General features: G+C 55.4%; 1 protein-coding gene across 7 annotated transcripts in view; it reads right to left on the bottom strand.

Annotated features, from left to right (window-relative positions):
- The window catches only part of LOC142912410 (neuronal cell adhesion molecule-like), a 39,458-nt gene that overhangs the window by 12,446 nt on the left and 2,156 nt on the right, over positions 1-24,856 (bottom strand). For 5 of the 7 annotated variants that reach the window (XM_076060594.1, XM_076060595.1, XM_076060596.1 and 2 more), the window contains exons 3-9: positions 24,300-24,405; positions 11,494-11,717; positions 11,203-11,325; positions 10,342-10,509; positions 8,083-8,191; positions 4,492-4,676; positions 3,865-3,999 (exon numbers count right to left, since the gene is read on the bottom strand). In XM_076060594.1, the coding sequence (XP_075916709.1) occupies positions 3,865-3,999; positions 4,492-4,676; positions 8,083-8,191; positions 10,342-10,509; positions 11,203-11,325; positions 11,494-11,717; positions 24,300-24,405 (1,050 nt within the window). The remainder of the gene's footprint in view (positions 1-3,864; positions 4,000-4,491; positions 4,677-8,082; positions 8,192-10,341; positions 10,510-11,202; positions 11,326-11,493; positions 11,718-24,299; positions 24,406-24,856) is intronic. The other 2 variants (XM_076060599.1, XM_076060600.1) reach the window with 2 other exon arrangements.

Genomic DNA, 24,856 nt, shown 5'->3' with positions numbered 1-24,856 from the left:
CTCCTCGCGGAGCCGGACGGGCAACTCTGTCGTGGACAGTGCTGTGGGGGGAGTTCCAATCTCGATTGGCACCTCCCCTCATGGCATCTGTGTCCACCACAGGGGCTAAACGGGGGCTCTAGACGGGTGCGAGGGGCTGGTAACCCCTCCACCTTCAATTAATTACCACTAAACCGCGAATTAAGTATATAACTAATATTCTTGTGCCGGAGGCCCCGGGGGGCCAGGCGTCTATGACGTCTCCTGGCCAAACCCCAATTGGCGGAGCCAGGAGATTGAATATCTACTCTCGGGGCTGCTCCAGAAACAACGAAAAACCACCACAGGTGGCCACGTGGAATGTTGGATCGCTCACTGCGGAGGAGAGGCTGTCACTCCTCTGTCGGGAGCTGGACCGGTACCGCCTGGATCTGTGTGGCATTCAGGAGGTCCGGTGGACTGGCTCTGGCTCCTGCCACCATGAGGGGTGGACAGTCCTCTACTCGGGGCAGCAGACTGCCAAACAACAGGGTGTGGCTCTTCTTTTGAACAAAAGAATGAAGGGGGCGTGGGAGCGTGGCAGTGAGGTGTGGGAAGCTGTAAGCCCCAGGCTACTTTGGGCTCGCCTTCCCATCAACCGGAGACGAGGAATGGTGGTCATGGTTACTTATGCCCCCACCGAAGATGAACATCCGTGGAGGGATGCAGGCAAAGCCGAGTCAGATGCCTTCTATGACCTCCTGTCACAGTTGCTGGCTAAAGTGGCCCCTCGGGATAGAGTCATCATGTTCGGTGACTTCAATGCCCGAGTTGGTCATGATGCTGGCACCTGGTCTGGAGTGATTGGAGGGCATGGGCCAGATCAGCTCAATAACAATGGTAGGAGGCTGCTAGATTTGTGTGCAGCCTATGGGCTTGTTCCGGCATCGGCGCATCGACACAACATCATGGATACATGCCGGGTCCAAGCAAGAACACCTGCTGGACTACATAGTGACGGACCAGCGGATGCGAGCCCATGTCCTTGACACCAGGACCTACCGTGGAGCTGATCTGCCCTCTGACCATCGACTAGTCATCTGTAAGATGCGCCTGCCATTCTTCCACTCCGATGGTGGGTGTACACCCAGGACCCCATTCCAACCTAAAGTGGCCTGGTCTCAGTTATCTGATGAAAGTTGCAAGCGAGAATTTCATCATCGCTTGCGGCTGGGATTGGCATCGTCCCCGACTCCTCCTGATGTCGAGGGTAAATGGGCGAGGTCTAGGACTGTGACTCATGCAGCTGCAATGGCTGCTTTGGGTACGCAGTCCAGACCTCCCCAGAGACCCTGGCTGACAGAGGAGTTGTTCAGGATGGTTGAGAAAAAGCAACAGGCCCACTGTCATCGGCTACAGAATCCCACGTCAGAGAATGAGGAGGCTTACCGCAGCCTTCGCTCGGAGGTTCGGAGAGCCGTGAGGCGCTGCAAGGATAGGTGGTGGTCGTGGGTTGCTGAGGAGATGGAGTCTGCCTCCGTGGCCCGTGATCACAAATCTCGATTTAACTCCATCAAAAAAGTAACCTGCAGCACCACACCTATTACCATCATTAGGGGAAAAAACGGTGATCCAATCTCCGACCCCCAGGAACAGGTTTGCAGATTTGCTGAGCATTTCTGTGAGGTCCTAGGGGAGGGAAAATTCCTCAGCCAGGAAAACATCATGGCACAAAGTGAGAATGACCCTGCTGAGGCTGCGGTGCCTCAAATATTGGAAGAAGTCACCTCCTGTGAGTGGCTGGCTGAGGTGCCATCTGTTGAGGAAGTACTGAAGGCGATCCGGAGTCTGAGACCAGGAAAGGCAGCGGGCAGAGATGATCTCCCAAGCGAAATGCTGAGGGAGGGTGGCGTTTGTGCACAGACTGCCCTATATGACATCTATTCAACAGTCTGGACCACTGGACGGGCTCTGCAGGATTGGAAGGATGCCCTGGTGGTCCCCCTCTTTAAGAAGAGGGACCGCACAGACTGTAACAACTACAGGGGCAAGGATTATTCAACATCGCCTTGCCAGGCACGCTGAGGAGAGGCTTGCGGAGCCCCAATGCGGTTTCAGGAAAGGGCGGTCCTGCACAGATGCCATATTTTCTGTCTGTCTGCTACAGCAGAGGTGTAGGGAATTCCAACAAGACCTACATCTCTGCTTTATTGACCTGGTCAAGGCCTATGATACCATCAGTAGGCCTGGGCTCTGGGTTGTTCTTCGTGCTTTTGGAGTACCTGACCCTCTGCTCACGATCATTAAGGACCTTCATGATGGTGAGCGGGCCCGGGTAAAACTACGTGGCCGGGAGTCAGAGCCATTCCCTGTACACCTTGGGGTGCGACAGGGATGTCCTCTGGCTCCCACAGTATTTAACATCTATTTTGACCACGTAGTTTGTGAAGCCTTCAATAGCTGTACCGGGGGAATCTCCATATGGTACAGATATAATGGGAGGCTGATCGATGCCCGGGTGCGGTCAAGGGATGGCTCCCTATTGCTCAACCACGTTATGTATGCTGATGATTTGGTAATAGCTGCTAATTCAGAGGAGGAATAGGAGACGCTGCTGCTGAGACTGGAGCGTGCCACTAAGAGGTTGGGCCTTACCATCAGCCCCACCAAAACTAAGCACCTGCCTGGGTATTTTGTACCATCGGACACTCCACCCCCACAACTCCCAATCGGTGATGGGGCAGTTGTGGAGAGATTGGAGAGTTTCCCATACCTGGGCAGTGTGCTTATGACTGGCTGCAGTTTAACAGCAGAGGTCTCACTCCGAATCAGTCGAGCGGCAATATCTTTTCATCGGTTGCGTAACGCTGTGTGGAAGCTACCTGCTCTGTCGCTCCGCACTAAGCTTCAGGTCTTCTCGGCCACGGTCATTCCCTCCCTTCTCTACGCTTGCGAAACGTGGACCCCCCTAATGGAACATCTTCGCCGGTTAGAAACATTTAGGCTGGCCTGCCTACGATCCATCCTGGGTTTAACCAGACTGGATTGTGTGAAGAGCTCACAAATCCTTGAAAGATCTGGGCAAGGTCCCATCGGTGAGCTCCTCTGGCGGGCAAGGCTGCGATGGCTGGGTCATGAAGCCCGCATGCCCAGCCACCGCTTGCGAAACAGCTTTTGTTCGGCCGGATTGAGGGGGCTAAACAGGCGCGGCACGGGCTAGATTAGAGATGGAGTGATGTGGTACAGGAGGACGTGAAGCTGAATGGACTTGCCGATGACTGGTACCAGCGGTGTCAAGATCGGCCTCTGTGGAGGAGGCTCGTGAAGGACGCTACTGGGCAGTTGGAGGTAGTCACCCTCCAACAACAACGGAGGGCGGAGGAGCGATGCTCACAACAACGAGCAGAGCGCCGGGTGGCTGAAGCACAGCGGGTTGGCACAGTAGGGGGCACTGGTGGTGCATCAGCCAGTCATCTCAGTCAGTCGACCCGTGGCACCTGGGTCTGCCCTGTGATCTCCTGCCAGTGGGCGTTCGACACTTCACGTGGCCTCAGGGTGCACATAGCCTGGCACAAGCGTCGTGGTGACGTCACCGCCACTTAGTGGCGAATGGCGGTTGTTGTTGTTGTTGATAGGCTATGCGTGAGTGAGCGTGTAATAGACTATGAGTGTGCGAGCGTGTGATAGACTGTGAGTGTGCGAGCGTGTGATAGGCTGTGAGTGTGCGAGCGTGTGATAGGCTGTGAGTGAGCGAGCGTGTGATAGGCTGTCAGCGAGTGAGCGAGCGTGTGATAAGCTGTCAGCGAGTGAGCGAGCGTACGAGAGTGGATGAGCGTGTGGACGAGCAAAGTCAGTGGGTAGTGAGCAAGCGCGTAGGTTGGACGAGCGGGTAAGGAGGCAACACACCGTTGACGGGGATGCCGTTGAAGAACCAGCGGACGAGCGGTTTGGGGATTCCGTCGGCGAGGCAGGCGAGCTCCACGGTGTCCCACGGAGCGTAGACGCGGCTCTCTGGCTCGGGAGCGATCCAGTAAGGCTTGGCTGCAGCGGTCGGGAAAACACGAGGAGGAGGAGGAGGGGGGGAGGGGGGGGAAGGAGGGGGAAGGAGGGGGGAAGGAGAGGGGAAGGAGAGGGGAAGGAGGGGGAAGGAGGGGGTGAAGGAGGGGGAAGGAGAGGGGAAGGAGGGGGCAAGGAGGGGGCAAGGAGGGGGCAAGGAGGGGGAAGGAGGGGGGAAGGAGGGGAGAAGGAGGGGGGAAGGAGGGGGAAGGAGGGGGAAGGAGGGGGGGAGGAGGGGGAAGGAGAGGGGATGGAGGGGGCAAGGAGGGGGCAAGGAGGGGGCAAGGAGGGGGAAGGAGGGGGGAAGGAGGGGGGAAGGAGGGGGAAGGAGGGGGGAAGGAGGGGGGGGGGTACTCATTTGAGGTCGAGTCGAGCTAGCAGAGGCCCGGGTACCGGTCGAGATAATCGTCGCCACGACTTGGGCCGCAGGGTTCGCTAACCGCCGTGCCACCGCTCCCTCCGTCGCCCCTGAGGCACCTTCCACGGTGACGGTGAAGGTGTGCAGGGCTCTGCCCTCGCTGTTGCTGGCGTGGCACCGGTAGTCACCGGCGTGGGCCGCCAACACGTGGCGGATCACCAGCGTCTGGTTGAAGGCACCGAAGGTGATGCGGCCACTTGGAAGCTCCCCGTCCACCTTGGCCCAGCGAAGCTGCGGTGTGGGGCTGCGCGCACGCAAGCGGGGGAATGCACGAACGTGGATGCGCATGCACGTGTACTCACACGCACGCGCACACACATTCGTGGGTGTGCGTGCGAAACTAGCGTAGGATATTACGTAGTGTAGTGTAAAGTGTGGTGCATAGCAGTGTAGTGTACAGTAGTGAAGTGAATAGTCGTGTCGCGTGTGTGTACGTGCGTGTGTGTGTGTACGTGTGTGTACGTGCGTGTATGTACGTGTGTGTGTGTACGTAGCCTGGGGCTTTCAGCTTCCCACACCTCACCGCCACGCTCCCACGCCCCCTTCATTCTTTTGTTCAAAAGAAGGCTCGCCTTCCCATCAACCGGAGACGAGGAGTGGTGGTCGTGGTTACATATGCCCCCACCGAAGACGAACATCCATGGAGGGATGCAAGCAAAGCCGACGAGTCAGATGCCTTCTATGACCTCCTGTCACAGGTGCTGGCTAAAGTGGCCCCTCGGGATAGTCATCTTGTTGGGTGACTTCAATGCCCGCGTTGATAATGATGCTGGCATCTGGTCTGGGGTGATTGGAGGGCATGGGCCAGATCAGCTCAATAACAACAGGAGGCTGCTAGATTTTTGTGCAGCCCATGGGCTTGTAATTACCAACAAGCCGTTCCGGCATCGGAGCATCCACACAACATCATGGATGCATGCCGGGTCCAAGCAAGAACATCTGCTGGACTACATAGTGACGGAACAGCGGATGCGAGCCCATGTCCTTGACACCAGGATCTACCGTGGAGCTGATCTGCCCATTGACCATCGACTTGTCATCTGTAAGATGCGCCTGCCATTCTTCCACTCCGGTGGTGGGTGTACACCCAGGACCCCATTAAAACCCATAGTGGCCTGGTCTCAGCTAGCTGATGAAAGTTGCAAGCGAGAATTTCATCATCGCTTGCGGCTGGGGTTGGCATCGTCCCCCACTCCTCCTGATGTCGAGGGGAAATGGGCGAGGTTTAGGACTGTGGCTCATGCAGCTGCAATAGCTGCTTTGGGTACACGGTCCAGACCTCCCCAGAGACCCAGGCTGACAGGTGTTCAGGCTGACTGAGAAAAAGCGACAGGCCCACTCTCACCTTCTACAGCATCCCACGTCAGAGAATGACGAGGCTTACCGCAGCCTTCGCTCGGAGGTTCGGAGAGCCGTGAGGTGCTGCAAGAATGGGTGGTGGTCGCAGGTTGCTAAGGAGATGGAGTCTGCCTTAATGGCCCGCATTCACAAATTGCTCTTTCACTCCATCAAAAAATTTACCTGCAGCGCCACACCTATTACCCTCATCAGGGGAAAGAACAGCGATCCAATCTCCGACCCGCAGGAACAGTTTTGCAGATTTGCTGAGCATTTCTGTGAGGTCCTGGGGGAGGGGAAATCCCTCAGCCTGGAAAACACCGTGGCACAAAGTGAGTGTGCACAGACTGCCCTCCATGACATCATAACAGTCTGGACTACTGGACGGGTTCCGCAGGATTGGAAGGATGCCCTGGTGGTCCCCCTCCTTAAGAAGGGGGACTGCACAGACTGTAACAACTACAAGGGCATCTCACTCCTCAGTGTGTTGGGAAAGGTCCTGGCAAGGATTATTCAACATTGCCTTGCCATGCACGCTGAGGAGAGGCTTGCGGAGCCCCAATGCGGTTTCAGGAAAGGGCGGTCCTGCACAGATGCCATATTTTCTGTCTGTCTGCTACAGCAGAGGTATAGGCAATTCCAACAAGATCTACATCTTTGCTTTATTGACCTGGTCAAGGCCTATGATACCATCAGTAGGCCTGGGCTTTGGGTTATTCTTCGTACATTTGGAGTCCCTGACCCTCTGCTCACAATTATTAAGGACCTTCATGATGGTGAGCGGGCACCGGGTAAAACTAAGTGACTGGGAGTCGGAGTCATTCCCTTTTTACCTTGTTGTGCCACAGGGATGTCCTCTGGCTCCCACATTATTAAACATCAATTTCGACCACGTAGTTCGTAAAACCTTCGGTGGCTGTACCGGAGAAATTTCCATCTGGTACAGATACAATGGGAGGCTGATCGATGCCCAGGTGCGGTCAAGGGATGGCGCCCTATTGCTCAACAGCCGATGATCTGGTAATTGCTGCTCACTCAGAGGAGGAGTTGGAGGCGCTGCTGCTGAACCCGGAGCTTGCCACTAAGAGGTTGGGCCTTACCATCAGCCCCACTAAAACTAAGCACCTGCCTGGGTATGTTGTCCCATCAGACACTCCACCCCCACAACTCCCAATTGTAGAAAGAGTGAAGAGTTTCTCATACCTGGGAGTGTGCTCATGACCGGCTCCGGTTTGGCAGCAGAGGTCTCACTTCGAATCAGTCGAGCGGCAATGTCTTTTCATTGGTTGCCTAACGCTGTGTGGAAGCTACCTGGTCTGTCGCTCCGCACGAAGCTTCAGGTCTTCTCGGCCACAGTCATTCCCTCCCTTCTCTACGCTTGCGAAACGTGGATCCCCTAATGGAACATATTTGCCGGTTAGAAACAGTTAGGCTGGCCTGCCTACGATCCATCCTGGGTTTAACCAGGCTGGATTGTGTGAGCTCACAAATCCTTGAAAGATCTGGACAAAGTCCCATCGGTGAGCTCCTCTGGCAGGCACGGCTGCGTTGGCTGGGTCATGTAGCCTGCATGCCCAGATACCGCATGCCTAAACAGCTTTCGTGACTGCAGGAATTCAACCTCTTGGGTCTGTCGGTAAAGTCACGTAGATAGAAAAATAATTTTAAAAATCACGACGTTTCGATCGCAACACAAGCAATCATCTTGAGGTGAAAAAATACAGCAGGCAAACTGCTGAGGCAGGAGAAATATATTTGCTTGTGTTGCGATCGAAACGTCGTGATTTATTTTATATTTTTCTATCTACGTGACTTTACCGAAAGACCCAAGAGCATGCCTAAACAGATTTTCTTCGGCCGGATCGAGGGGGCTATACGGGCGCGGCATGGGCTAGAGAAGAGATGGAGTGATGTGGTACAGGAGGACGTGGAGCTGAGTGGAGTTGCCGATGACTGGTACCAGCGGTGTCAAGATCGGCCTCTGTGGAGGAGGCTCGTGAAGGACGCTACTGGGCATTTGGAGGCAGTCGCCCTCAACAACAACGGAGGGCGGAGGAGCGATGCTCTCAACAACGAGCGGAGCGCCGGGTGGCTAAAGCACAGCAGGTTGGCACAGTAGGGGGCACAGGTGGTGCATCAGCCAGTCATCTCAGTCAGTCGACCCGTGGCACCTGGGTCTGCCCCGTGACCTCTTGCCAGCGGGCGTTCGACACTTCACGTGGCCTCAACGTGCACATAGCCTGGCACAAGCATCGTGGTGACGTCACCGCTACTTAGTGGTGAATGGCGGTTGTTGTTGTGTGTGTACGTACAGCCCTTGAACGATGCACCCCAGCAGTAGCGTTTCTCCCTGAAGCACCAGCTTGCTGCTTGTCTCACCCCCAGGCTCCACAAACACCGGACGTCTCTTCGACGGATGAGCTGTGTGTGTGTGCGTGTGTAGGGGAGTGGGTGGGTGGATAGGTAGTGTAGTGGTTAGCACTATGCTGCGCTCCGACCCCGCTGACCCGAGTTTGATTCTCGCTCACAGCCAACATTTTGATTATCTGAATCGATCCTGGGCGTACCTTAGGTCGAATCAGCCTCAAACGAGTGCCTGGTGCGTTTTGTAGTAAACATCGCCACCGGGGAGACAAAGGCGGCCGGGCGTGGTGTTAGCCACCCCCTTGTGTCCCGTGTTGGCCTTCACAGGTGCTCGCTAACAACAGTCTGTTAAGGCCATACGGGGTTGATCTTTGTCAAGTCGAGCGAAACAACCCCCTACCTCCTCGTTGGTGCCGGACGGTAACGCTGCGGTGAGCAGTGCCATGGGGGGAGGACCAATTTCAATCGAACATTTCCCTCGTGGCGTTTGTAACCACCACAGCGGCCAAATGGGGGCTCTGAACGGGTGCAAGGGGCTGGTCATCCCTCCACCTTCAATTAATTAGCACAAAACCATAAAAAATATTCTAGCGGGGGGACAGGCGACTATGACGTCTCCTGGCCAAACCACATTTGACGGAGCCAGGAGACTGAATCCTTACCCTTGGGGTTCCTCCAGAAATAACAAAAAGCTACTGCGGGTGGTCACGTGGAATGTTCCAACGCTGACTGCGGATGAGAGGCTGCCACTACTCTGCCGAGAGCTGGACAAATACCGCCTGGATCTCTGTGGTACTCAGGAGGTCCGGTGGACCGGCTCTGGCTCCTGCCACCATGAGGGGTAAACAACCTTCTACTCGGGGCAGGAGACTGCCAAACAACAGGGAGTGGCTCTTCTTCTGAGCAAAATAATGAAGGGGGTGTGGGAGCGTGGCGGTGAGGCGTGGGAAGCCGTAAGCCCCAGGCTACTTTGAGCTCGCCTTCCCATCAACCAGAGGCGAGGAGTTGTGGTCGAGGTTACTTATGCCCCCACAAAAGATGATCCAGGCCCACTTTCATCGCCTAGAGCAGCAGCCCCCCGACCTTTTTGGGACCAGGGACCGGTTTCGTGGAAGACGATTTACTCACGGACCGGGGGGGGGGGGGGTGGTTCATCATTGGGTCTTTCCCCCTTTTCAAAGAAGCTCTCCAGCGACATTTGTTTTTAAACTCATTGTGGCTACTAGGGGTTAGAGCTTGTGGGCTTACTCATTGTGGCTACTAGGGGTTAGAGCTTGTGGGCTTACTCCTTGTGGCTACTAGGGGTTAGAGCTTGTGGGCTTACTCCTTGTGGCTACTAGGGGTTAGAGCTTGTGGGCTTTATACCAACACTGTGCCTGAGTGCGCAGTGTGGGAAAGAGGCGCGGACAAAAGTGGTAAATAATAAAATATTGGGGGCGGGCCACGCGTGGACTCACCGCTCACCTCCTGCTGCTGTGCGGCCCAGTTCCTAACAGCCCAGGGACCGATACCGGTACCGGTCCGGGGGTTGGAGACCCCTGGTCTAGAGCATCCCACGTCAGAAAATGAGGAGGCTTACCGCAGCCTTCCCTCGGTTATTGAGGCGATGGAATCGGCCTCAGTGGCCCGCGATCACATATCACTCTTTAACTCCATCAAAAAAGTAACTTGCAGCACCATACCCATCACCATCATTAGGGGAAAGAAAAGTGATCCGATGTTCGACCCCCAGGAACAGGTTTGCAGAATTGCTGAGCATTTCTGTGAGGTCTTGGGGGAGGGGAAATCCTTCAGCCTGGAAAACATCATGAGGCAAAGTGGGGATGACCAGGAAGAGATGATCTCCCAAGTGAAATGCTGAGGGAGGGTGGCTATTGTGCTCAGACTGCCCTACATGACATCATAATCAGTCTGGGCACTGGACAGGTTCCACAGGATTGGAAGGATGCCCCCATATAGCCTGTAACAGACTGTTGGGGCAAGTGCTGTTAGCGAGCAGCACCTATGAAGGCCGGCATGGCACACGAGGGGGTTGGTGGCCAGCACCACGCCCAACCGCCTTTGTCTCTCCAAATGGTGATATTTACACGTCGCACCAGGTACACACACACGTGCACACACACGCACACACGTACACACGTACACACAGACGCACGCACGTACACACACGTGCCCTGCCGGCGATCGCTGCCACCACCGCCGCTCACCGGGTTTAACGATCAGCCAAATCGGCTCCTTCTGCTGGATGGTTCCAGTGCGCGGATAGCGGGTGCAGCACACGTAGTAGTCCACGTCCCCGGGGAGCACGTTGGCAAAGTACAGGTCGCCATCCAGGCTCTGGGACACTCGAGCATCCAGCCGCACTCTCTGCATGGCTGCAGCGCCAGCAGCACGCCGGGGGTAAGGGGGGGGGGGATGAAAGGGGATCGGAACGAGAATCTTTAGACTGCAGGAGGAGGAATCCGATGAGCCATGAAACTGAATTGTAACAGAAGTCCACCACTAAATCCGCATCAGCGTCATCATCAGTATCATCATCAGCAGCATCATCAGGATCATCATCAGCAGCATCATTATCAGCATCATCATCAGCATCATCAGCAGTATCATCAGCATCATCAACAGCATCATCATCAGCAGCATCATCATCAGCAGCTTCATCATCAGCATCATCATCAGCATCATCAGCAGCATCATCCGCCGCGCAAGTCATGGCAGCAGAAGAGCCCCTGTACAACGTATAACGACGCACTGCCCCCCCGTTTCACAAATCTGGAAGGATACATCATGGCAATGATGCACTCCACTTCTCGCTTGCCTGGCTCGACAACCTGAATGTGAAATTGTAGTCGTCGTCTCTGCATTTACATCAGCATCAGTAGGAAAGAGCAAGAAGCCCTGCATACCAGGCAAGGTAGTCAACATCTCCTAGCCATCGCAATGATGATGAGAGACACCTCAAACTCCAAATACGCAGCAGCAGGCGTCGTCAGGGTCGGGATCAAACCCACGACCTCCCGCGTACCAGGAGAGGTAGTCAACATCTTCCTATCCACCGTGGTACTCACAGCCGTCCAACCAGAAGATGTCGGGAGGGGGAAAGCCGTGGGGAGGGTTACAGCGCAGCACGGCCGGGGAGCCCTCCACGGTGAATACGGGGCTCAGGTCCTCAAGGGGCCACGCTGGGGCACCTGCAGCACAAAAACAAAGACGCCGCCCCCGCCCCCCCGTGTAGCCTTAACAGATCGTCGGGGCAAGCGCTGTCAGCGAGCGGCACCTTTGCAAGGCCGGCACTGCGGCGCACGCCGGGCCGGCTGGTCTACCGCGCGCCGCGCCGGGGTGCTCGTCCCCCTACTCACGAGCCAGCCGCACGGCGATGTTGGCGGTGAGGGCCGTTCCATGCCGGTTCTCCGCCAAGCAGCGGTAGACCCCCTCGTAGGCCTCCATAGCGTCGTGTTGGCCGCCGGATGCGGCCAACACCGCCGCCGTGTCCACGGTGAAAGTGCCGGAGCCATTCCCGTGTTGCTTCACGTTGGGGTCCCAGCCTGGGTCAAAACGCCGGCCGTCTTTGCTCCACCGGAACCTGAAGCGCAAATGGGAGGGGAGGGAAGGGAGGGAGGGGAGGAGAGGGAGGGAGGGAGGGGAGGGAGGGGAGGGAGGAGAGGGAGGGAGGGAGGGAGGAGAGGGAGGGAGGGAGGGAGGAAGGGAGGGAGGGAGGGAGGGAGGGAGGAAGGGAGGGAGGGAGGGAGGGAGGGAGGGAGGGAGGGAGGGGAGGGAGGGGAGGGGAGGGAGGGAGGAGAGGGAGGGGAGGGAGGGAGGGAGGAGAGGGAGGGAGGGAGGGAGGGAGGGGAGGGAGGGGAGGGAGGAAGGGAGGGGAGGGAGGGGAGGGAGGGAGGGAGGGGAGGGGAGGGAGGGAGGGAGGAAGGGAGGAGAGGGAGGGAGGGAGGGAGGGAGGGAGGGAGGGAGGGAGGAGAGGGAGGGAGGGAGGGGAGGGGAGGGAGGGAGGGAGGGAGGGAGGGAGGGAGGGAGGGAGGGAGGGAGGGAGGGAGGGAGGGAGGGAGGGAGGGAGGGAGGGAGGGAGGGAGGGAGGGGATGGAGAGAGACGTGTTTCACCCGAAGCTCCTGGCCTTACCTCTAAAACTTTTATTTTTCTCACCCTTTTTTCAGGATGTATTTTCACCAACAGTGTCTTGCTTTACACACAATTTGTGATCACTTTCTTTATTTATTTGGACTTCCTTCGTCCTTCTTTCCTCGTTCCTTTATGTTGTTTTCACCGTTCAGGGCGCGGCTGCGCTCTCTGCAGTGTACAGGTGTCTTCGCTCTCCGCACAATCCTCCACTTTTACTTGATAGTCGATTTCATAATCACGCTTTTCTTTGTTGTCAATTCGATTTTGAGTTCCTTTGTTCCTCAAGCAATTTTTAGAATTGTGTGCGTTTTTCGTGTTTTCTGTTCGTTCCTTTGTCTCGCGTGCCTCCACGTGTTACACGCACCATGTGTTGGCACTGTACCCACGCCGGCCGGTGTGAGTGCAGTGCCGACATCCCCTTTAGACCCCTCTTGTGTTGTACTGCGAGCGTGTTTACAGCATTTTTTATTTTTATTGGTGTGCTTTTTTTCTACATTAAGTAATTTTACCCTCTCCATGGGAGCTTTGGGTGGACAGCAGTAATAGTAATTATGAGAAGGTGGTCATAACACAGGTTTGACCATCTTTATAAACATTCATCTTCGTTTCTTGTTTTTTTGTCAATAATTTTCTCGGCTTTAGAAAGTAAGAGAGGTTTGCTTTAGCAGTTTGTGTGCGACGTCTCACACGAGAAAGCTACCACGCCTACGCAAGGCCGGTCTCTTGGGGCCTGTAAGGCGCCCGCAGCAGCAGCAGCAGCAGCTGGAGCCTCCACGCGAAGGCTGGGATCCGCCGCCCGGCTTCCACCGATGTCCCGCTCGAAGTTTACGCGGAAGCGCTGGGCGCCATCGTGCCTGAGGGCTCGATAAAGTATGCCTCCAAGGTGAGCGGAAGGGTGGTTTTCTTCATGCAGTCCGAAAAGGTGGCAAACGCCACCATGGAGAAGGGGCTGACGGTTGACAATTGGCACCTCACCTTGGAGCCACTGTCGTCGCCATCGGTACGAGTGATCGCATCCAACGTCCCCCCCCTACATTCCCGATAAAGACATCCAAGATAACCTGGCTAAGTTGGGTACGCTGACTTCCAACCTACAGCGTGTGCCTCTGGGCCTCAAAAATCCTGCCTTGAGGCATGTCTTGTCATTTAGAAGGCAGGTCTACATGCTGGTGCCCAATGGGCAGCTTGAGGGAGGGCTCCTTTGTCGTCATGCATGGAGGAAGGGCCCATAGGCTGTTTTACTGCAGGGACGTGCTAAAATTCAACCTATGCAAAGTAGAGGGGCATATTAAAAAAACACTGCACCAAAGACAGCAAATACCCAATCCAACAGCGAGGCAACGGTGGAAAAGGGTGCTAAAGAAGCACACCCAACAAGTGACCCAGAAGAGGGTCCCTCACCACGGAGATCACCCGAGATGGCGGTAGACCCCGCTCCGACACCAGCTACTGCCATGGAGACCGAGGCTCAGCCAGCCACCCAGCCATCATTGACAGCCGGACCTCTGAAGAGGAAATTTATAGGGGGATTCGGCTTCGTCGTCCCCAGAGTCAAGCGGGGATGAGGTCAGTCCCTTTAAAGATCTCCCAGAGTTGGAGTCGGACATCGCACCAACGCCTGGGGGAGACGCAGAGAGCTGCCGGTGGCAAGGACGGAAGTCTTCACCGTCCCAGACGCCCCTAGAGGCGGGACACGCAACAGGGAAGAAGCCCCGTGCGGGAACCAAGCTCAAGCGCGGGACGCCTGAAGAAAATCTGCAGCCTGAAATGTAAGCGGGGGGGGAAACGCAACCTGTGCAGTGACGGAGGAAACCAGTGAAGAGGGTCGCGCTTCAGACCGCGACGACGCGCCCTGCGAGGCGGCCGAGGGCTCCCAGGAAACGCGAGCGGCCGAGAGCACGGAGGAGCCCAAACAGGACCCGACTGACCAAACTACGCGCGGTGACCGGGACGAGGACGATGGAGGGTCATCAGTGGAGGGGCAAGCGGCATCGCCCAATAAAGCATCGACGGAGGGTACCACCTTGTGGCACCGCTTCTTTTCCCTCACTCCACCCACATAGCTCTTAGCAAAACTTCAGAGACTGAAAGCTGCCTTCTTCTGGTCGCAGAGGAAGCACCGTGTGGCTGCCGGTGTCTTGGCCTTGCCACTGCGGGAGGGCGGGCACGGTCTGGTGTGTGTACTGAGCCAACTCTCTACTTTTCGTCTACAAGCCGTACAGAGGTTTCTCTACACGGCCCCATCACCCGTGTGGTGCTCCACAGCATCTTTTTTTTTCTGAATAACCTCGGGGGGCCTTCAGCGCAGCAAGCAGCTCTTCTTCGTGGACATTACGGGTATTCCACTCACGCAGATTCCCCACTTCTACAGGAGTATCCTAGATACATGGGGTTTCCTTGTCACCGCCCGACTGAACACACCCCAGTCGGCATCAGAATTTGCTCACGAGCCGCTGTTACTGAACCCCCACACGGCACTACCCTCTCTTGTGGGCCTTGCCATGGAGAAACGCGTGGTGGACGCACGTCTCATGAGGGTGGGCGATTTTGTGAAACCGGGCACTGTGGGGGGGGGGGGCAATGGCTTCTCCCTGCCGAGATAACTGCGATGACCAAGATGCGCTCGGTGAGACTCGCCGCAAAACTCGTGAATGAGGTATGAAGGTCCTTCTCAACAGCAGTGGGGAGCGCGCCTGCTGCGAGCGTTGGCGACGAGTCAGCCGGCGGTGGCCCAGTGCCACCAAAGCTGAATGTCGTCCCAGCACGGGAGCACACTCGCCTCTCTTCCTCACGGCAGCACGGGGGGCACGCCACGGGGAATGGCCAGGAGGGGTGCTTCTCAGGTGTAGACCGGAAAAAGCTGTACGCCCAAATGGTCGATTTCCACCATCAACAAATAATAACGTCACGTTAGGGCTACGCTTGGAGGGACACGATGCCCCTGCGGTGATCGCTTGAGGCCTCATTGGGAGCTGTTTTACTCAAATCCATCGTACAAGCACCACAGTGATCTTAGCTGGAGCACTGCCCATGGGACTGTGACCACGAACACATTCCTGGCACTTTTCACAGACGCAAATCGTGAACGCGGATTCTGTGGTGAGCTCGAAACAGTGGCGCATCAATACGTACGCCGCAAAAGCCTAGACTCACTCTATAAGCTGTTACGCAATATTCTACTGAAATTCAATCTTCATTTCTCCCCCACAATTCTTATTTTTGGATATAGGGGGCACGAGGGTACCAAGGATATCGAGGGGTTGACGGACTTCATCATGAACAACGCCAAACTGGCCATCTATAGGGCCAGGAAATGCGCAATTGACGGGAGCGGCGTCCCCAGCCACTGCCGCATCTTCAAGGCCCTGGTTTCTGGCAGAATTTGGCTGGAATTTCGGTACGCTCAGTTGACGGGGGGCGACACGTCTTTCTCGACGCGTTGGGCTACCGAGGGTGCTTTGTGTAATGTGACAAAAGCAGGGGATCTGGTGGTGATGGGTTTTTAAGGTTGAATTTTTTTTTATGGTGTTTACGAACACAGTAGCAGACAATGCGATTTATGTTACATGGGAAAACCGTGTTATATCTTTAATTTTTTTTTAAAAGGGGGCACGTAAGCAAACAAAAAAGATGAAAAAAGACGACATGATGAACGAAGCAAAGTGCCGAAAGACCGAGCATCTTTCTGTTTCTTCTGATCATTAAATAAAAATAAAAAAGGAGGGAGGAGAGGGAGGGAGTGAGGGAGGAGAGGGATTGAGGGAGAGGGAGGGAGGGAGTGAGGGAGGGAGAGAGGGAGGGAGTGAGGGAGGGAGGGAGATAGTGAGGGAGTGAGAGAGGGAGGGAGTGAGGGAGGGAGTGAGAGAGGGAGTGAGGGCGGGAGTGAGGGAGTGAGAGAGGGAGGGAGTGAGGGAGAGAAAGAGAGAGAGGACGCGCTTCGTTTGAGCTCCTCGTGGTAACTTTATAAATCTAACATACCCTCTTCTAATTAATTTCTTTTCTTCAAGTTTTTACTCATCAGGAGTAAGTATTCTGCCTTTTGCACACACAAGTAGTACTTTTTGTGTTGCTCATTTTTCTTTACTTTTTTAAGCTTAACAGTTCAGGGTGAGGCCATAGCCTTTTGAAACACGTTGGTGTTTCTTAGGCGATGGGCTCAATCCCATAGTTAATTAAAGCATCGTTTTCATACTTTACAGGTATTTTTATACTCTACTTATTGTTCCTTTATTCTTCTGCTTATGTTTTTAATCTCGGTTTACAAATCTCAAACTATTTGAGATTTGTTATAACTTACATTTTGTGTGAGCCACGTGGAGGCATCCACACTGTAGCGCAGAAATTTAAGGCCACACAAGTAATTGTTTACTTTGAGGCTAAAGCAATCTATTAGTTAATGATTCCTTAACACACTGCGTTTTTTTTGTTTGCCTCCACGAGTGTGCAAGGACTCTAAGTTATATTTATTTAACGATGAGTGAATGCATTTAATAAACACATTTTTCTAAAAAGTAGATTTGTTTGCAAAATACATTCATTTATTTAACACGCAAATGTATTATTAGATATCACTATCAAATTATTTTTTCATTTACTGCTTCATAATTTATTCAATAAAAATAGTTTATTGAATAAATAAATATGTCTCTTTCCTTTCTTTTTTCCTTTCATTATTTTCTTAAACGAGGATTCATTATTCATCCTCAGTTTACATTCTCTCAAGGGGAGCTCTGTATAGAAGCGCAGCACCACAGTCAGGTAGAAATTGAAGGTAGCAGGAACAAAATGGCCACTTACGCAAAGGTCGCAGCTGCCAATCTGCCTGGAGTCACGAGGCCCCCCACTAGGGCCTCTGCTCCAAGGCCAACCCCCCCAATTGGTGACCACTGCCGCTGCGCGCGAACGGCATCCGTTGCTACGCCTCGAGCTCCGTCACGATCGAGGCGTACGTCGAGGCCCTGGCCGCCATCGTCCCGCCGGCCACCATCACCCACGCCTCGAAGGTCAGCGGGAAAGCCGTCTTCTTCCTGACGACGAAGAAGGTGGCCGATGCGGCCGTCGAGAAAGGGATGACCGTGGGGGGACTCCACGTCCAGCTGGAACCCATCGCTTCGGTGGCGGCGCGAATAGTCATTTCGAACGTGCCGCCCTACATCCCCGACAAGGCCGTGTTGGAGCACGTGTCCAAGCTGGGCACCATCGTGGTGCCAGTACGTGCTCTGGCACTGGGGTGCAGAAAGCCTGCTCTCAATCACATTTTATCTTTCAAGAGGCAGGTGCACGTCCTGCTGACTCACGGACAGCAGGAAGAGGGCTCGTTTGTCATTGTCAATGCAGGCATTGCCCATAGACTGTTTTATGCCAAAGATTCCATCAGATGCAATCTCTGCAAAGAAGAGGGGCACTTCCGAAGGGATTGCCCTAAACCGACGACAGCGAGGGTCGGAGAAAAGAGCGGGGAGGAGGGAGGCAGAGCAAGGGGGGCAAAGCAGCAAGAGCCCCTATTGCAACAAGCCCCCCAACAGCCCACACCAGACCCGCCAGCCACGCAGCCTCCTACACCTCAAGTCGTGGCCCCAACTTCGCCGCCTCAAGCGACAAATTGCAAGAGGAAGAATACAGAAGGACCCGGATCTCAAGGGTCAAATTCAGAGGAGGAACCCCTCCCAGACCTCGAACAGGAAGAAGCGGTGAAACCCCCCACACGAGGGGAGGAAGCAGAACAGCTGCCAGATGCCGAAGACGCGGTTTTTGCCTTCCCAGACGCCACGCCGAGTGACGCGCGGGCGGCGAGGAAGAAACCCGCCAAGAGGAAGAAGCAGCGTGCGTCTGGGGAAGGGTTTCTACAGCAGGAGACCGTCGACGATGAAGGCGACATCACCACGGAAATCGACCCGCCTACTGTTGTCATAGAGACTCACTCCCCACCAGCTATACAGGAAGCCCTTGACCAAGAGGAAGAAGTTGGCGGAGAAACACTCACTATGGGCAAGGACGAAATGGATGGGAATGAGGAGGAAGGTCCCCGTACCACTGCTGATCTAAAACCAGCGGAAGAGACACCGGGCCATCCACCCGAAGAGCCTGAGCAGGAGCCATCCCAGGCCATCCCTAACACCGGGGGAGAGGACGCCGCTGGGCCATGCGCCAGCTCAGCCGCTGCAGCTCTTCCAGCGGAGCCGGACGCCGAGGAAATCGATTCAGATCGGGACGACTGCTTCAGCATGGGGAGCGAGAGCAGCCAGAGGTCTACACTCCTTGACCCTCAGACTCCCCTGATCTCCTCGGAAGATCTCTGGAAATTCCTCAACGAGACCAACATGAGGAAGGACAGAGCGGACATTGCCTTGGCTCGTTGGAAGGACAGCAAGGCAATAAAGGCCTCTGTGACTCAAGCAGAGAGATTCCTTGCCAAGCAGAGACTCGAGTTCTGGGGCAAGGACAGGGCAAAGCTGAGATTTTTCCGCAAACAAATTATAAGGTGGGAGGCCACGGGGGAAAGGAACAGGCAATGCCTATGTACATCGGCTCCCTGAATGTGAACGGGTGCAGGGAGGCAGTGCGGAGGTTTTCCGCAATGTCTCTTGCGAGGAAACACGCTGCCTCTGTCTTCTTCATTCACGAGACGCATCTCACGGTCGAGGACAAGGATGACTGGAGGAAGGAGTGGGGAGGGGACTCCTTCTACAGTCACCTTGACAACACCTCCTGTGGAGTCGCGACCCTGTTCGCTAAAGGGTTTCATCCCGAACTCATCACCCACACCGAAGTGGTGAAGGGAAGGCTGCTCGCGGTAACGGTCAGGGTGGGCGATGTCACCATCCACCTACTGAATGTGTACGCGCCGGTGACCAACAAGGAGAAGATCCCGTTTCTGCACCTCCTGAGGAGGCACCTGGCCGGGATCCCGGACGATGCGTGCGTGATTGTGGGTGGCGACCACAACTGCACACTCGGCGCCCTGGATCGTTCGGGGGGGCAGCCAGGGGGAGTAGGGCCTAAGAGGGAAATGCAGGGACTCCTGGAGGACGCCGCCTTGGTGGATGTGTGGCGCATACATCACCTGGGCCAACGCTAGTTCACGTACACGAGGACGAGGCGCGATGGCTCGGTGACGCAGTCCAGGCTCGACAGATTTTACATCTCTAAGAGCTTTGTGACGTGCGCCACAACGTCTGGCATCAGGGCGGCACCCTTCACGGACCACAACCTCATCGTGCTCCGTGTCAGGCTGGAGAGGGCCCGTGAGGGCACGTCCCGCTGGCATTTTAACAACTCACTGCTGGAGGATGGCACCTTCTTAGAAATGTTCGAGGACTTCTGGGAAGAGTGGCGAAAAACCAAAACGCAGTTCAACTCTCTGGCCCAATGGTGGGATGTGGGCAAAGTGCACACCAGGCTGTTGTGCCAACAATACACCTGGGGGAGCACCAGACTGAAGAACGTGGACATCACCGACATGGAAGCCCGAGTCCTCAATTTGGAGGGTCGCCTCGCCGAGGACAGCGACCCTGCTCTTCTCCAAGAATACGAGGAGAATAGGGAGCGTCTCAAAGGGCTAGAGGAGGAGCAGACGAGGGGAGCGTTTGTGCGATCCCGGGTGAAGCTCATCACGGACCTCGACACGGGATCCCCGCTTTTCTACTCCCTCGGGAGGCAGAATGGGAGACGCAAATCCATGGAGTGCCTCTTTGATGGTGACGGTGTCCTGGTGCACGAACTCCAGCAGAAGTCGACCATCATCAGAGACTTCTACGGCAACCTGTTCTCCCCTGAAGAAACATCGGAACCGGCCCAGGCGGAGGCATGGAGTGGTCTACCCACCCTGGGGGAAGATGGGAGAGAGCTGCTAGAGCAAAAGCTCACCAGGACTGACCTTGATGCAGCCGTAAGAGGACTGGCCCCGAATAAATCCCCAGGGTTAGACAGCCTAACAGGGGAGTTTTACGCCGCTTTTTGGTCATCCCTGCGGGAGGACTACAGAGAGGTGCTGGAGGAAGCCTCAGTCACCGGGGTGATGCCTCAGTCTTGGAGGAGGGCGGTGCTCACTCTGCTTCCCAAAAACGGAGATGTGAGGCACCTACAAAACTGGCATCCGGTGTCCCTCCTGAACACAGACTACAAAATATTGACGAAGGCTCTCTCCCTGCGACTGAAAGGGGTAATTGCACAAGTCGTAAACGGGGACCAGTCCTACACCATCCCCGGACGAACCATCCACGACGGCATCCTACTGGTCAGGGACCTCATCGCGGTGTCCCAGAGGTTGGGAATCCCAATCGCGTTTCTGGCTCTTGACCAGGAAAAGGCTTTTGACAGAATGGACCACAAGTACCTGCTGGGAACCCTCAAGACCTTGGGTTTTGGGGATGCCTTTGTCCGAACGATCCGCCTACTTTACACCAAGGCGGAGTGCATGATTAAGATCAACGGCGCCCTCACTGCCCCGGTCAAATTCGAACGAGGAGTGAGACAGGGATGCCCATTGTCGGGCCAACTTTATGCCCTGGCATTAGAGCCTTTCCTGAGTCTCATAAGGTGGAGACTCAGCGGCCTGGTGCTGAGGGAACCAAGCGTCAAGTCGGTCCTGACGGCATACGCCGACGACGTCCTCCTCATCCTGCGCTCCCTGGCTGATGTCGCCCTGCTGCATGAATGCCAGGAGGTCTTTTCGAAAGCCTCCTCATCAAAAATGAACTGGCAAAAGTGCAGCGGCCTGCTGGTTGGAGCGTGGGACATGACCGAGTGTCCCGAGAAGGCAAAAGCCATCAATTGGAGCACAACATCGCTGCACCACCTGGGAATGTTCCTCGGACCAGAGGAGGAACCACCGCAGAGGAACTGGGTCGAGCTGGAGGAGAAGGTGAAGGAGCGGCTGGGCAACTGGGGTCGCCTGTGCAAGTTCCTCACCTTCAGGACAAAGACGTTGGTGGTGAACCAGCTCGTGACGTCCATGCTGTGGCACCGACTTTTCTCCCTGCACCCCCCCATGAGCCTCGTCAACGCACTTCAGAAGTGAGCCCTCGACTTCTTCTGGTGGGGTGGAGGACACCGGGTCGCGGCTGGGGTCCTGGCCCTGCCACTGGACGAGGGCAGTCACGGGCTGGTGTGCGTGCGGAGTCAGCTGGCCACCTTCCGACTGCAGGCGGCGCAAAAGTTCCTGCATGCCGCCCCTGCACCGGCCTGGAGAGTCACGGCCTCTTTCCTCCTGAAACAGCTGGGGGGTCTGCAGTGCTCCAAGCAACTATTCTACATGGACCTGCAGGGCCTCCCACTGGGACAGCTGCCACCCTTCTACAGAAGCGTCCTGCAGACATGGAGCTCCCTCGCCGTCAGGAGGCTGAACCAACCGCGATCGGCCGAGGATCTGGTCTTCGAACCGATCCTCAGGAACCCACAGACAAAGCTGCCATCCACCACCACCACCCCTGGCACGGAGAGGCGCCTCGCCAACGTGCGGCTCACCAAGATGGGGGATCTGGTGGAGCCTGAAACACGGGGCCAGTGGCTCGGACCAGCAGACATGGCCGCAAAGACAGGGCTGCAGTCGCTCCGGGTGGCTGCCCGGATCCTGGCCGAAGCCAAGGGGGCCTTCTCAGCGGCAGTGGGGAGAACGCCCCCCATCGGCGTTGGGGATGACAAGGCCCCTCTCGATCCCCCTCCACCGGAGCTCTCAGTCGTGCCACTGCATCGCCAATACCGACAAACCAAGGCGGATCACAACCTGTGCCGGCTAGAAGACCTACCGGAGGTGGCCTTCGCAAATGTAAAGAGGAAGGTGCTCTACTCCTACATGGTCCGGTTCCACCAACAGGACACCCTGAGGAGCCACAAGGACCATGCCTGGAGGAAAGCCCTGCCCTGCGTCTCTCGCTGGAGGCAACTCTACTGCAGGCCGACGTACAACCGCATCGGCGATCTCAACTGGAGCATCGCCCATGGCACCGTCACCACCAACGTCTCCCTGGCGCGCTTCACCGACACGTCCCCGGAGTGCCGGTTCTGCGGTCAAGTGGAGACGGTGGCATACCAATACGTGGAGTGCAAGAGCCTGGACTCGCTGTTCAAGGTCCTGAGAAACATCCTTCTAAGGTTCAGCCTCCACTTCTCCCCGACGGTCCTCATCTTTGGATACCCGAAGGGCGACGGACCCCAACATCTTCAGGGGCTGGTCAACGTGCTCTTCGGCTACGCCAAGCTCGCCATATACAGGGCGAGGAAGATGGTCCTGGAGGGGCAACGTCCAGCCAGCAGCCTGGGCATCTTCCGCGCTCTGGTCGGAGCCAGGGTGTGGCTGGAGTTCCGCCATGCGCGGCTGACCCACGCCGTGCCGGCCTTCAAGGAGCAGTGGGCTCTGGAGGAGGCCGTGTGCTCGGTGGCAGATGACGGAGAGCTCTGCATGCAGATCTAAGCTACCCGTCGAAGGCCGTTTGACTGTGGGAAGGGCTGCGTGCAGATGCAGCACTTGTTGTAGTTATAAAGAAAAAAGAGAGCGAGAGAGAGCCAAATGGAGTAGGAAGAGAGCAGGCAGAGAGAGAGAAGGGGCGGAGAGGGAGGTAGAGAGAGAGGAGAGGCAGAGAGGGGGGTAGAGAGAGAGGGGGGGGGGGGCAGAGAGGGGGGTAGAGAGAGAGGGAAGAGGAAAGGAGAGCAGAAAAAAAGAAAAAAAATGTGTTGGGTCTTTCATTTAAAAGGGAGGGGGGGGTTTACATAAAGCAAAGCATAATAAAACAAAAAAAGAAATGATGAATGGAGCAAAGTGCCGACTACACCGAGCATCTTCTTGTTTCCTCTGATCGTAAAAAAAGAGAGAGGGAGTGAGGGAGGGAGGGAGTGAGAGAGGGAGGGAGTGAGGGAGTGAGGGAGGGAGGCAGGGAGGGAGTGAGGCAGGGAGTGAGAGAGGGAGGGAGGGAGTGAGGGAGGGAGGGAGGCAGGGGGGGAGGGAGTGAGGGAGGGAGGGAGGTAGTGAGAGAGGGAGGGAGGGAGAGAGAGAGAGGGAGGGAGTTTAATTTTAATTTGATTTTAATTTTAAACGGCCAACCTTGTAAATTGTCTTTCGCCAGAGTTTCTTACACCGCTGTGCTGTGCAGTTGAGAGGGAAGGAGGAATTCAGTACCAAATTGTCGGTGGGGAAAGCGGTTAGTTGGTTGTTGTTTTAGGACACCGGCCTTTGTTCAAGCCTTGTTGTAACAACGTTTGCAGCGAGGGCAGCAAGTGCAGAAATGTAAAAGTTTGGTTGGCAAAAATTTCACCTTTACCCTGTGAAAAATGTTAAACTTTGATTTTTTATTTTATTTCTAACCCGTAGCCTGAAAGCCTGCGTAAATAGATTTTAAAAAACTTACGTGAAGTAACGTTCGGTTAAAACAACTGGTTTTGATGATGATGGTGATGTAGAAGGCTTTTTTTCAACTTGTGTACGCTTCAATGTGTTTAACAAAACTGTTTTTGAAGATGCTCATAATTAAATGAAATGGCAGAGGTGTTGCATATGTTTCACTGATGCTGTGATGCCACACAAAAAAGAGAGAGGGAGGAGGGGGAGGGAGTGAGGGAGTGGGGGAGGGAGTGATGTTGAGCGCGTGACCTGTTGTTTGTCTTTGTCTGGTGATTCACGCACGACCCAACATTGAAATCGCCCCAGCGCATTGTTTGCGGCCGAGGTAATAAAGTTTGCTTAACAAGTCAAACAGGGAGGGCTAACGTTGCGGCACGCTCAGTTCGGCACGCTCAGTTCGGGTCGGAGCGGAGCGAACGTTTGATCACGTTTGTTAGTTTTCCCATTGCGTGCGTCAACGTGCTCTGTGAAATAACAGCGACAACAGCGGTGTTGTCCCACCAACTGCCACCGATACAAATAATAATAATGTACTGTTATTTTGCCGTGGATGGTTTTGTATGCCGATTCGCTGACAGTTTCATCGTCATAATGGGAATGTGCGAGTTGAATTGTGTTTGATGGTCAACGCAGCTTGTCAATGTTGAAGCGTAAATAAAATGTGAAAAAAAAGAGAGGGAGGGAGGTAGGGAGCGTACTTGGGCGTTGGGTTGCCTTGGGCCTCACACTCCATCACAATGTTGTCCTGCGGTTCCACGATGTAATTCAATGGCGAATGCCGCCTGATGGACGGAGGGTGAGTAACTGCAAGAGATCGACGGGTTAATAGAAGCATAGCTTGCAGCAAACAGACGCGGAGGAGACCCGGTGCACAAATGAAAAATGTGAAACTCTCCGGTAGAAGTTTGCCCCGATCGAGAAGCACGGAGGAGATGTCACGGCCACCACGCCTCTAATTCCTGATACGGCGGTCTGGCCTTGACCACCTGCACGTAAAATCGCAGTTGTCGCTCTGCATCCGCATCGGCTGCGCGGAAGAAGAAGATTTTGCACGGCACCCCTCAACGCCAGCAGCATCCAGCAACGCTGGACGTTGAGCGACACACGAGGACCCAAAATCCCGTAAGACGAAGTTGGCTTCGTACATTTCTGGGCACCAGTTTTTCCCTCCGCGCGAAGAGTCGGCGTCAGGCGTTCAGAGTGTTCGGGCCGCCGCTATGAACGTCGTGCCGCTTCTTTGCGGCTATCATTTGCG

The sequence above is a fragment of the Petromyzon marinus genome, unplaced genomic scaffold, assembly GCF_048934315.1.
Source record: "Petromyzon marinus isolate PM22_M1 ecotype Great Lakes invasive population unplaced genomic scaffold, UKy_Petmar_22M1.pri1.0 PM_G_Scaffold_20, whole genome shotgun sequence".
In the NCBI taxonomy this organism is placed as follows: domain Eukaryota; kingdom Metazoa; phylum Chordata; class Hyperoartia; order Petromyzontiformes; family Petromyzontidae; genus Petromyzon; species Petromyzon marinus.
The sequence above is the reverse complement of the archived record's forward strand: the minus strand, read 5'-3'. Positions and strand labels throughout refer to the sequence as shown.